General features: G+C 43.9%; 1 protein-coding gene across 1 annotated transcript in view; it reads right to left on the bottom strand.

The window, feature by feature from the left end:
* Window positions 1-7,451, bottom strand: part of MAP3K5 (mitogen-activated protein kinase kinase kinase 5) — a 198,033-nt gene extending 190,582 nt beyond the window's left edge. The window contains exon 1 of the mRNA XM_080806936.1: window positions 6,126-7,451. Coding sequence (XP_080663062.1) covers window positions 6,126-6,543 — 418 coding nt within the window. The 5' untranslated portion in view covers window positions 6,544-7,451. The remainder of the gene's footprint in view (window positions 1-6,125) is intronic.
* Window positions 7,452-14,205: the final 6,754 nt, after the last annotated feature.

Genomic DNA, 14,205 nt, shown 5'->3' with positions numbered 1-14,205 from the left:
ACAAGGCCTCTGAAACAGGAAGCAGGGGACAGTCCCTGTAGCCACCAGAGGGGAACTGAGCTGTAGCAGAAAACTCCCAGAAGGCTGGCACCAACCAAGGCCATGGGTGAGCCAAGGCCACAACTGTTCACTTATAATTAGGCTTCACCAGGAGGTTTCACCTTCGAGGTGGACTCGAACTACCAACTGATGGATGTCTCAAGCTGACCAGAGGTGACCCAGTTGAGGAAAGAAATCAGGATCCCAAGAATCTGGAAAGCAGGGGCAGTCATGACAATCTGCGGTTGAAGATTTGGGGTAAGAAGTGGGTGCTCTAAGAACAAATGCATTTGTATGCTTTGGAATTCTCTTTTTAGTTTTACTTTTTTCCAATTTTCTAATAAAGCTCTTTTTGGAACATTATAATTTTGCTTCGATTGGCCAGTTATCCAAAACAACAACAACAACAACAACAAAAACAAAAAACCCAAGAGGAAGCCAAGCCCGGTGCTCTGTGTTCACAGGGGGTAGGCGGCAATTGCCCCAACGGTGTGCCAGCAAACAGTTAAAAGCCGGGAGAACAACCATGTGTGGGACACCACTGGGATTTTTAAAAATACCATCCTTACCAGAGTTTTCTGTGTAAGTTTGTCTCTGTTTACTCTTTGGATAATTTTGCTAAGCTCTGTTACTTGTGCAAAGAAGCAGCGATGAAAGATATGATGGGACTACAAGATGGTTTACATCAGAGGTTCCCAACACACTGCTCCATTGCTCTGTTGATTGGTGACATAAGGTTTCACTCATCCTTTAGCAAAATGGGGGATAAAAGAGTAATACCAAGTCTTCCTGTACATTTACTGCATGTGAAGAGCGACTCTTTAAGGTTATGCCTTCCCTAACTGAACATAAAAATGGCTTTTCTTTTCTTTTCTTTTCTTTATTTATTTGAGAGAGACAGAGGGAGATAGCAAGAGAGAACATAAGCGGGGAGGAAAGGGAGAAGCAGGATCCCCGCGAGCAGGGAGTCCAATGTGGGGCTTGACCCCAGGACCCTGAGATCATGACCCAAGCTGAAGGCAGACACTCAATTGACTAAGCTACCTAGGCACCCGACATGGCTTTTCTTTTTAAGAGTTCATGGCAGTAGATGGCGGGTTGTTGAGTTCTCTCTCTCTTCTCTTCAGCAGGCTTACTTGGAAAAATGAAAGGTTGACAAACACATGTCAGTCTTCCAATTGTTTTTTAACTTGTTCATAGGAACCAATATTAAAGAAATACAGACTTCACCCTCTCCCTCAAAGTATATGAAACTATACATACATACACACACACACACACACACACACACACACACATATATATATATATATATATATATATATATATATATATATACACACACACACAAAAGCCTCCCTGGATTTAAAAATAGAAAAATGAAGAAATGGGCTGGAAGACTTTCAAGAACTTGTCAGTCTGAGATAGACAGGAGACAAAGGTTGTGTTTGTTTTGCTTTTTATCAAATAAGATTGAAAGTCCCAAGGAGCTATGCTGGGAGCCAGTGGAACCAAAGAAAGTTTAGATGCCATCAGAAAGTTCAGAAAACTCTCCAGTGACAAGGCCTACATGGGTGACTTTCATCCCAAGCCCAAATCAAGCAGGAAGATAATAGAGATGAGAGGATAAAAGCTAAATTCTTACCGTTTCAACCAGCGTGTGTTTCCTTCCTATTACCCACTGTTGCTACAGGGGGAAGGGCTGAAGACCAGGCTGCAATCTGCAGGGAGCCTGGTGAGGAGAAAGACGCTGGTGCATGTAATGGCTGGGTGGGGGGCGGGGGGGAGCAGACAGCCCATCTAATCCCGTGCCCACTGAGGATGAAGAGTGGCCTTGAGCAGAGCGATGTCCCTGGCTCTTACATCAACAGGAAGCGGAGGGCCATAAATAGAAAGTCAAGAGGGGAAGAAGGCTGAAAGAGGTGAAAGCATGAATGGATCCCCAGCTGGCACCGCTTCCTCCAGGTCCAGTCACCAAATACTGAGCACTGAACATCATCAAGTACTGAGCACTGAGCATCACCATGCACCAAGCACTGAGCATCACCAAGCATCCTTCTTCTCCCCTGCCCAGCCTCCCTCCTCCCCATGTAGCCTTTCCCATCCTTCCTGTGTCCCTTACCTTACCACATCATCTCCTGTCATCCTCATCCCCCCAAAGTGATGCTGAGGTAACATCTGGCCCAATATTACCAGAAACTAGATGAAAGCAGAAGTTACAGATTCAAACATAGGGAGAGCTGTGTTCAAAGCCCCAGTTTTCGGTCTTGGGAACACAACTTTCCTGAATGTTTAAAAGTGGTGAGTGGGCTCCATACTTCAAGTACCCAGAGTTAACAAAGCTTCTCACAGGCTAGTCTCAGATTTGCACCATCATCTATAACACTGCTTCTGAAGAAAAGAAAAGAAAAGGACCACATGGACCCAAGGCTACTTCCTTGAGTCATTTCACTTGAATGAATGAATATAATCACTTTATGGTTCAGTTTCCTTTTAAGCAAAATGGGAGGGGGGCAATAAAGTCTACTCTAGCTAGACATCACAGAACTGATGTTCATTAAAAAAGATCTGTGTTTTTTTTAAGATGCTACAGTTGGATCTGTCTGCCTGAATAGAGCAGCTCTGTCTCATTAACATCTGTTATCACTGATATCTCTTTGCTTTTATAGAAATTTACTGCCTACCATGCAGGGGGCTGGGAAGGCACATTGTTAGCTTGCCATTTGCCATCTCTGAGTGATAGTCTTACACACGTAAACATGATGAATTTTCACAAAAGCTTTGATAGAACATTAGTTTCCCCTCAGAACAGAAATGAAAGAGAGAATGACAAGTGTAGTCAAAGAACAAACTAGATTACAGTTAAACAATAATCAAATAGGGAAAACCTTGAACTGCAATCTGTTCTTTAGAAAGGCTCCAGGAAACACAGATAGGGGAAGCTGGTAAAAATGGAACCAAGCTTCAAGTCCTTGTCCACTCCATTAACTGAGCTATTTCAAGAAGTCCTTGCTCACCTGTCCACCCCAGTTCACCTGTCACCTCTGAACCCCAGTCTGATTCTAGAATCTGTTTCCTGGGAATGCAGGCGTTCTGTGCAGACCTTCACAGAGGCCGCACCACAACCAGGTTTTGCATGTGCCCTACCCACTAACCCTGAACTCCCTGAGGGGCCAAGAACACGAAATAAAAAAGCACTTCATTCACCTCTGGGGATGGAAATAATTCATTTTGTATGCATGTAATTTTAAAGTACAGAATTTGAGAGCTGGAGAAAATTTCACAGACCAATTATTCCAAGCTTTCCCTCTTTTCTGAGATTTTTTAAAATGACTTGCTCCAAATTAGACAAGAACCAAAAACCAGAATGCAGACCATGACACTCTTGTTCTGATGCTCTGTCCCAGGATACCATGCTGCCCTGCCTTTGTAAACACACAGAATTAAATGAGGGAGCCTTAGAAATTTAGCTCCATTTCCCCCTCCACTTTGGCCCCTGGTCAAGTTTATAGGCCTTTGGAGGAGATGAAGGATTTTGCTCACAATGACGTGGTTCAGAGCAGAGCCAGGATGGAGAAGCAGATCTAACTTGCGGGACAATGTTCTTCCCAGTATATCATAGTGATTTCAACTTTCCCGTGGAGGGAGTGAATGTAGAACAAAAGATAGCATGGCCCAGGGGCCAAAAATCTCACAGGGCCAGTTTTGTATCGCTTGCAGACTAAGCATAGTCTTGTACATTTTTAAATGGTAGAAAAATATTCAAAAGAATCTGAAATGCAAATTCAGTGTCCATTAATAAAGTTTTACTGGAATACAGCCACAGTCACTTGTTTAGGGACTGTTGTGGCTGCTGTCGCAACAACCACAGAGCTGATGAGCTGTGAGAGGGATCTCCTGCAAAGTCTAAAATATTTACCATCTGGCCCTTCCCAGAAAAATCCATGCCTGGTGGAGGAGGAGCAAGCGCTCTCTCAGAAATCAGAAAAAAAAAGTTCTACTACCATCAAACTCAGCAGCCCTTGGTGGGGAAAAACAGAGGATTTGGACAAAACTGATACCCTCTTCACTCAGTCACACCTTCATGTTGAATGACAAGGCTCCAAGTTCATATCACACGAACAAGCAGGCGTTAAACTGGGGCCTTCCCTGGGTTGAATGAGGCAGCAGATAGGACAGAGCTGGCTGAGAAACGCAGGTCTTCCCAGAGTGTCCTCCCCACTCTTCCACACTGCACCTCCATGGCTCCCGAGGTCCCTGCCAGCTCTCCATCACATGACTCCAAGATAGAGAGCTTCCCTCAACCCAGAGTAAATCAACCCAGCTGAATGCAGGCGGCAAGGGCAAAGATGACCTTTTAGGGTCAGCCAACTGAAGACAAACCCTGTACTAGTTACTACCTATAAGTCCAGGTCAGTTATGGAGCCCTTGGTTTTCTCATCTAAGAATAGTTAAGCACTTCCTCCACGAGCTTGTTTTGGGGGTTAAAGATACCGTTCAAATGTCAGTTGCCTTGTCATCTTCCTCTCTCCCTTTCCCAGAGATAGTTATTTGGAGAATAAACAGTAAGTGAGCCTTGTTAGGAAACTTTCTTTCAAATTAGCTTAGAGTTTAAGATGTTTTTTACAGAGCCCTATAAAAGATATGGAACCTATCAGAGCAATAAAAATAAGCTCAGTATTTGCTTGGGTGTTTTCCTTACATATCTTTCAGTCCTTTGAAGCTTCTTCCAAATCATAATCCAAAAATAAGAGCACTATAATTTTTAGAAAAGTTACGTTTATGCAATTTTTATAGCAAGCCACACAAAAAGCTAGGCTACATCATATTCATGTTCAGTTATGAAGACCGAGACTGTAAAAAATACCAGCACCAGAAAGCCCTAGTTTATTTAGTCTGGCTTCCTTAACATGAAGTTCTTCTTGGTCTTAAAAATATTCAGCGTTGGCTGAATTCCAAAGCTGACATAAGCCTACTTCAGGTGTTTTGAAGAGAATGAAGAAAATCAGAACTGAAAGCAAGACTGGAATATAAAACCTTTTATGTGATCACAAATGCAAGAACCTTATTGTCTGAAACCACCATTAAATCAAATTTTCCACCCACACTTACAAAAATATGTATATATTCTCATATTTGGTTGTACAGGATACCAAATGTTAATTTCAATAGCATGTTACTATTCCTGACATTGGCGAACAGATAGCTAATTGCATCAGTCACTGGAACTGCAATGACACTTTCTGGAATCTGTGATAGGATGAAAAGATACATTTTTTATGGATTATGCTAGCAATCACTTTAAATAGCCAAACTAATCTTAGTTATTAAAATAGCCAGTAGCATTTTAAACAATGCTAAATTATGTACTTTCCAGCCCATCATGGTATACAGGGTAATAAAAAACCCTGGTTTTTTATTAGACCCTGGTTCTCCCACCAAAATCCTTACAAAGATACCACCTAAGTCTAGTGCAAGCGACAAGGTTATTGCTTTCGGAAGTAATTAGGTGGAAGTTCAAAACGGTAAGACTGGGACATCCAAGCCACTAAACATGTTCAAGTAAGATCACGACATAGCATGCAAATTCGTATAGATCTACTCCGCGAGGGACCGGCTGCGCGGTTCCGGTACTCCCAAAACTACACAGAGAAAAAAATGAGAGCGTCATCTAACACAGTCACAGGTATATATAGAAGGAAAATATGCGCCAAACCTAACAGAAGAGAAACCAAGACACCAAATGGACAAAGGCTGATTGGGGCACTATCTCTCACTGCTCAACTGAAAAGTTCTTTATGAGGACCACAAGGACCCATGGCTCCAGCGCGGGCCGGTGGGTGTGGGTGAGTCAGTCGGTCTAGCACAAATACACATAGGATCTTGCACCAGCACCCACTCTTTCCCAGGAGCAGCGAGCGCCAGGAGCAGTCACGCAGCGCCGCTCGCTGCCCCTAAGGTGGGGGCAAGAAGTAAAGAAGTAAGGAAGCACGCTTGCTGCCTAGAAGAACATCTGCCCCCCCTGCGGCGGCCAGGGAAAACGTGGCCCCTGACCGTGTAGGATGGGGAAGGGGTTGCACACGCACCTGCATTGTAAAAACGGTCCAGCACGGTCGTTTCTCCAAAGTCCAGTTTACCAAAATGCAGGGTCTCCAGTGTGGCGCCCACCGTCTCACATGCCTCCCGCAGGCTCTGCAGGGCCTCGCTCTCGGCCACCACCAGCTGCCCCTGGCTTGCTTCGTTGATAACGTATGCCACCGTGGTCCGTCGGCCGCCTCCGCTACTAGAGTTGCCCCGGCACCGGGTGGCGCTGCTCCCAGAGGTGGCGGCGGGACAACCGGTGCCAGGGGCGGCGGCAGTCTCTACGTTCCAGAAGCTGCCCGGCGGCGGTAGCTGGCTCTCCTCGTCCTCGGCTGCCACCGCCGCTCCTCCCCTCCGGCAGCTTCCACCCTCAGCGAAGGATGGCACCGAGAAAGTGATGCCCTCGCCCGCTTCGGCGCTCATCTCTCCCGGCCGGGCTGCGGCGGCGTCCCCCGCCCAGCCGCACCGTCTGGCCAGCCACAGCTCCGGGCTGCTCCGCGCGCGCCGGGCTAAGCAGCTGCCATCGCGCGTCGCGCCCTCTGCGCCGCGCCGCCGCCTCCTGTCAGGCGCCCTCTCCCCCGAAGGGACGCCGCTGCCCGGCGGCGGCTCACCCCTCCTCTGCGCCTCCGTGGCCGCGCCGCTTGTCCGAGGCAGGGTGTAGAGTACAAGGGGTGGGGACGCCAGGTTGAGCGGGAAGGGACAGTGCTTCCTTCTCTTGGCCCGCAGACAAGTCGCCTCGCAAACGTGCGCCGCCGTGCAGCTCAAGGGCGCCGCGCTCGGGGTTCGGTGCGCCCTGACCACCGGAGCACGGCCCCGGCGTCTTCCGTGCCGGGCGCTGGGAGGGGCCGGGGAGGGTGCCCGCTGGGTGGGGAGCTACCTGGCCAGCACCTCTCGGGCGGGCAGGCTCCCCGGGCTGCGTCCCGGAACAGCAGCAGCCGAAAGGACCCGCCTCCCTCCTCGGCGGCAGCTCCCCTTCATCTGCTCTATTTCCTCCTCCTCCTCCCCTGGCCTCGTTTCTCGCCAGAGCGCGCCGCGGCCGCTTAGTCCCAGCGCCAGCCTCGTCGCTGCAGTCTCGCCGCTCCTCGGAGCCGCTCGCTCCGTGGGCCACTGGCTTCGGCCGCCCACTCGTCGCGGCCACGAGAGTCAGGGCCCGCCCCGGAGGAGGGCCCTGCTGGGAAGCTCCAGCCGGGACGAAACCGACGGCGCCGCGGCTCCGGGACGTCGGCTGGGCCCCGAGCGCGGCGCCGGCCCGGGGTTCTCTGCCGTCACCCACCGGGCCCCACCTAAGAAGACTCGGAGTCAGCCAAAGCCCGGAGCGCAAACGACGGCGGCTTGGCAAAAAAAAAAAAAAAGAAAAAAAAAAAGAAAGAAAGAAAGAAAAAGAAAAAAGAAAGTCTCTTCTGAGAACGCTCTGGGCTTCGAGAGCTTTTGCTGCGGTCCCCGTGGACAGGGCGCCCCCCTCCGTCGCCTGCCGGGCTCGCCCTGCGCGCAGTCTGGTACGGAGCAGCGCAGAGGCGCTGGGGCTGAACCGGGACGCACGCGTTGCGCAAAGCCGGAGGATTTCCACCCGCGCGCCGCAGCCGGGGACCGAACTGGACCACGATCGATTCCCGACCGCGGCGCTCGGGAAGTGGCTGGCATCATTTATCAGGTCGGCCTCTGCTACTTTCCATTTAGAAAATGCCAGCGGCTATGTTAACACTAATGAGTAATTGATTGGTTCCAACTTCTGAACGACTTCGCATTCTCACTTAGGTTCTTATAAAGTACCCCTCCCCACGCTCAATATGCTTTTTGGACACAGAATAAGGGGACTATACCCCACTCCGCAAAGCATCATCCACCAGATGAAAGGAGGAAATTAAGAGACATTCTATTCTTTCAAAATGCACTATGGGGGAGGGGGGAGGATACCTGGATTGCTTAAGAGCGATGAAAAGGAAGAGATCTACTTCTTTGGGGAGCAAAAACATGTGTAAGTTCTCACTGAACTTCTTCAGCATGCTCTAATTGGGAAAACCGGTGAAAATTGCAACGAAATAAGGTAACGGCTTTGGACTTCCCATCTCAGAGATGGGAACCGAGATTAATGAGTTCTGTAAATAAAGTAGAATGATGCAAATTATTAGTGCGAATTCAAGTTTGGAAGAAAAGGAAGGATAAAACAGTTGAATAGTAGAGTTAAAAGAAGGAAGGAAATAATAGTGAGAAAAACACCTAGCAGCTACACAATCATATCCTCAACAAAGCAAGTGACATTAGCTTTTTCTAAAGGTGTGTAAAATGATAGAAGTAAATTTATAGTAAGGAAATTATGTGAGCTGGGATCTATATGCTCTCTGTCTGCTTTAGGACTTGATCTCATTAGGAAAGTAGATATTTAGTGAATCAGCTATCATACTGGAGTAAAATATTGACAGGCTCCTAATAGATATACACTATTATTTCCAACAACTTGTCAAACCTCCAAACTCTTGTGGCAGTACATAAGCCTCTGCCCCATCCTGGCCCCAAACAATACATGCTGGAAATTCATTAGGACCAGGTGTGGAAAACTAAAATGCCTAAACTCTCAAATTGCATTTTGCTACACAAATAAGATATGAGATTATATATAAAACTATTTTCTAAAACCTATACCTTTTTAGATCATTTCAGCTTTGACCCCTTCCAGATCTTTTCAGAGCCATTTTTTCATACACACAATTTTTATTTTTGTTTTACTTTGTTTGCTTTGTTTCACTTTGAATTGATGTAGTAACTTTAAAGATCACCCAAACCCCCAGTACAATATGATGGATTCTAGTTGGTGCTAAGGCTTTCTCGCTACCTGAATGGCTGGTTTAGCTAATGAAACTTAAATGCCATGTATTAGATTGAACCATGTGAAATTTCCATTTTTACAGCTGATCAACACTCAAATACACCTAAATTCAGATGGCTCAACTCAGATGTGGGGCCTCTGTGGAGGCAGAGAGGACAGGTGGGGTACTGAGACCCAGTCTGATCTTAGCTTGCCGAGCCTGGTTTAGTGTGTCCTAGAGGAATGAAAGCCTTTTTCTAATTGGTCTGCTTAGAAGTTGTGCCTTTGCAATTTGTCTGTAAAGAAGGAGCAATTTTTCTAATCCAAAAAGACATCTAATATGGTAGTGGTCAACAGGGAAAAATCATTGCCTATCTTGGGGCAATGTTTGTTCTTGAAAAGGTAAAATGGTGAATTTTAAGCCTGAAATGGACAAGGATCTCCTGCTTTTGTTTTAGATGACAAGTTTGCCTTTCTCTGTATCCTCAGATAAGATAAATGGAAATACAATATATTCTTAATTCCAAAAAGTATTTAAGGCTACAGACAAAACAACATAATGTTTTATATGTAGTAATGTAAATATCATTCAAATTATCAGAAATCAATAAGGAAGTCAGTAAAGAAGGATCAAGTGCCTGGGATGAATTAATAGTTTAATTATTGCTAAATTTAGCTCCATGTATTTTGGCTGCCAAAATAAAAAGAAAATACATAAGAGTACATATATTCATACAAAGAGTCAAGTCTTGTCCTGGCATGGAATTCTATAAAGACTTTATTATAGAATCTGATATAGAGTACATTAAGCAATACAATAGAATTGAATGTGGATTTGTAAAATATTATATATGTTTTTCAAGTTTATATTTGATATTTTTAGACACCAAGAACATAATATTGAATATTAATTCAATGAAAGCATTTCAGAGGAATCTAAAATAATATAAATCAGATGCAATACTTTCTGGTTATATTACCTTAACAAATGCGGGGAATTGAGGGTATTATAAGCTCATAACTTAGTATTCTGCATGGAGGAAAGAAGGAACCCAAGGAAATAGGTAACATATTGCTTAGATCCTATCATAAACAGCAGGCTTCCCGAGAAGCTTTTGACAAGAATTAAATCACAGTCACTGAATGATAGCAGCATAATATCATGAAGACTATGACCTCTTTACACTTTTGAAAGGCATGGGGCACCTGGGTGGCTCAGTGGGTTAAGCCGCTGCCTTTGGCTCAGGTCATGATCTCAGGGTCCTGGGATCGAGTCCCACATCGGGCTCTCTGCTCAGCAGGGAGCCTGCTTCCCTCTCTCTCTCTCTGCCTGCCTCTCTGCTACTTGTGATCTCTCTCTGTCAAATAAATAAATAAAATCTTTAAAAAAAAAAAAAAAAAAAAAAAAAAAAAAAAAAAAAAAAAAAAAAAGAAAGGCATGGCAGCAAAACTGAAGCGTACTGGTCAGAATCATATTCTCACTCAGAGTCTAGTCCTCTTCCACTCAGAGACAGGTCTTGGGACACCTTTGAGAACACCTACAGATAGAGTAAAGAATTTTCCTAATAAAGAACTAGAGAAATACAAGGGAGAGATTTCTGCTTCTGATTATGACAGATTAGGTCTTTCCTTCTCCCTGAATAAGCCTAAGAATGCTAGACAAAATTTGAAATTTAAAATGAAGACATTGAGGCACTAATGAGATAATGAGGAACTAGCTGGCCAGATTTTGGAAGAGAGGCCAGGGATCTGGAGGGTGTTTTCACAGTTGGAGCTGCTTTGGGCCTGGCAGTTTCTGAGAGTCTGAATTACGCAGCTGAAAGGCTGAGCTACATTTTTGACAACACCTGGAAGGACAAAAGCGAGGAAGATATAATCAAAAAGTAGGAGTGAAATAAAAGTGAAATGACCCTTACATGGATAGCACCTTGTCTCCAGGTATCTGAGTAACCCAGAAAAAAGTTGAAATTGGCTTAAGGTAATTCCAGACCTTCAACAAACAAAAGCTATTCTACAGGAAGATAACATGATCCTGGACCATGGATTCTACAAATATAAGACGTGTGCGTGTAGTCAAATATTTGAATGCATGGTAGAATGGTAGAGGAGAAGAATATGAACCGAATCCTGACTTTGCCATCTGTTCCTGAGTCTCTCTTCCAGATCCCTCTCCATTCATATCCCCCCTAGTCTCTGCTTTGGGAGGCTAATCTGTATGAATTAAATCAATGGGCTTCCTTGCTTTCTTTTTATCAATCAGGGTTGATCAATGGCCAGGTAGGGGATCTGAGGGAGGAAGGGGATTGGGACTTTATGAGTCACCTCAGGCTAACTTTGTTCCTCAACAGTAAGTCACTGCTTTTCTCAAGGGGCAGATCCTACAGGATCCACTTTCCTACAGGGCTTTGTAACTGTCCCTCATCTTGTCCTTTGGTACGTAGAAATGATGATAACTCTGAAGACTTTAGCCCCAAGTTTCAGCACAATCCTTTGAAACTTCCTTTATACCTCTTCCACACCTTTGTAATTAGTCTTTTTGCAAATAAACCCACCTCAAATTATCTTGTTTCCTATTGACTCTGATAACTACTAATGAGCTTTTAGAAATTGGAAAACTAATTTAACCTCTTTGGGTCTGTTTCCTCACCCATAAAATCAAGTGTTGAATTAGATTAAACGGAAAATCCCTTGAAGCTCTAATGTGTTGTGTTTAAGTATTCAGTCGAAATACCAGTTCTTATACTAAATTGAAATGTGTAAAGAACAAAAATACCACCGGGTAACAAAATAGTACATGGGGGAACTTTCTCTTTATAGAAATATTCTAGCGAATATACATAAAAAAGTCTGAGGTAGTTACAATATCACCATTTTGCAACTTTTAATGAGTTTGGATCCAGGTATGGATCATCAATGATGGTGGCACTAACATCACGAAAAGAGAGAGAACCAGGAAAAACACACCACCAATTATAAGGTAATCATACTAAAAACAGTGGGTGTGAATCTCAACAAAGCCCCAGACTCCAAGGCTGAGATTCCACAAGTAATTCCCAGAAATATGGAGGACCAAAACAGGTTAAAACATTTTGGAGATGCAACTCATAGAATTGAAACTGTGGCAAACTCTGTAAATTGGTCGGCTCATTTTCTTACACAAGTAAGTTACTACCACTGTAACAGACGCTAAGTTCATTGTCTAGTCATAACATGGTCAAATGTGTCTTAGGGACTTTTCCAGTTGAAACAGTAAGTGTCCAACACCACACTGACTGCTTTATATGCATATCTCCAGTCTCCCATTCAGCAGAGACGCCCAGAGAGAAAAGATTACCCAGTGTCAAACAAGGAGTGAGTAACAAAACCAGGGTTTCAATCCAGAGCCTATGCTATTACCCACTGCTCCTTATTGTAATGAAGGCATAAGATCATTACTTCAGAAAATACCAAACAGCTTGCTTTTTTTTTTTTTTTTTGGCTCTGGTGTGAAGACATGCAACCATTTCATTTCATAGCTGCATAAAGTTTAAAGGAAGGGCAATGAGAAGTTGAAGTAATCTATTTGTCTAATTTGAAGTTAAAATAACATGTCAAAAGACCATTCTTACTTGTTATTCTGGAAGTTGTGCATAGTAGTTATGTGTGCAAGCTCTTTCACCGGAAGCCAGGGAGAGTGAAGTCCTGGGGAATGATCTGAGGCTAAAGTCAACAGGGGTGAATGCTGCTTGTGTTGATAGCTAGACAATCACCAACACTACTTACTACCTCTTATTACTTTAAAATTACTCTTTTTTTTTTAAGATTTTATTCATTCATTTCACAGACAGAGATTACAAGTAGGCAGAGAGGCAGGCAGAGAGAGAGGGGAGGAAGCAGGCTCCCTGCTGAGCAGAGAGCCCGATACGGGGTTCGATCCCAGAACTCTGGGACCATGACCCGAGCCGTAGGCAGAGGCTTTAACCCACTGAGCCACCCAGGCGCCCCTAAAATTACTCTTATTACTACTACTATAGTGCACGTTTGATGCGGTGGTTGTTAAAAAACAAGTTTGGAAACCAAGGCTGAGGCCAGATTTTGAAGCATCTTGATGAAAGATAAATTTAACTTCATCCTCTAAGAAAAAGAGACATTCAAGGATTTTGAGCAGAGGAGTAATAGGATCCAATCTATATTTTAAAAAGAAAACTCTCTGATGTCGACATCTCGGCCTGCAGCTAACCACAAAAGGAAGTGGAGACGCTTCTACAATAGTCCAGCCCTTGACTAGAGAGGGAGCAGTGATCTTGATGTTTCTCACGTCTCCTCTAGTGGGAATGATTATTTTTCTTTGATACGCTTCTTCTAAAAGCATCCTTGCCAACATTTTCATTTCTCTTTATGCCCTAGGAAGTTAAGGCAATTTTAATATAGAGAAATGGTTCTCGCCACATTTTGTGAAAGGAACACCAAAGCCTCCTCTATTTAAAATTGCCCCATGTTGCCCCGATCCACCCATTTCCAGAGTGTCAGAGTCTTACCTTCTTCTCCCCACTCCCAACCTTGACTAAAATTCTTACTATTAAAGGCATCCCTTTAATTTAGATAAACAACTCATGAAAAATATATACACAGAGCCACAGTAAGAGTTTTTGTATCAGTAACAGAAACCAGCTTTGACTACCAAAACTAAAAATAAAATTTTTTGCAAAGATATTAGGGCTTAAAGGCATCATAGCAAGGTTGGGGCCCAGGCTCAAAAATACAGAAACCAGCAGGCCTCAAAGGTAAGGAGTTACAGTCTAAGTCACTCCACAGCAACGGTACCTGTGATTTTGTCATGACTATTTTTTTTGAACACTGTAATTGTTAAAGATGTAAGATCTCTAAAATTAATAGTGCTGGTTCATGAATAAATAAATCAATGTGACAGAATAGAAAATCTGAAATAGATTCAATTACATATGAAAATTTAGCATAAGATAAAAACAGCCTTTTAGACGATTGCAAAAGAAGGACTTTAAAAAGTCATGTTGGAATAACTGCAAAGCCATATGGAAAAGATAAAATTGGATTCATTCTCCATACCATACACCAAGAAAAATTCCAAATGGCGATGAGATTTAATTATAAAAAATGAAGCTATATGAGTACTCCGTAAATTTGTGGGTACATTCTTTTCAACCTAGGAGCAAGAAAAACTTTCAGGACCATGACTCAAAATCCAAAAGCAAGAAAGGAAAAAATAGATAAACTTGATAACATAGAAATAAAAAATCTTTACATGGGAAAAGATACCACAAGCA

The sequence above is a fragment of the Martes martes genome, assembly GCF_963455335.1.
Source record: "Martes martes genome assembly, chromosome: 6".
NCBI classification, from domain to species: Eukaryota; Metazoa; Chordata; class Mammalia; order Carnivora; family Mustelidae; genus Martes; species Martes martes.
This window is presented reverse-complemented; position numbering and strand designations above follow the sequence as displayed.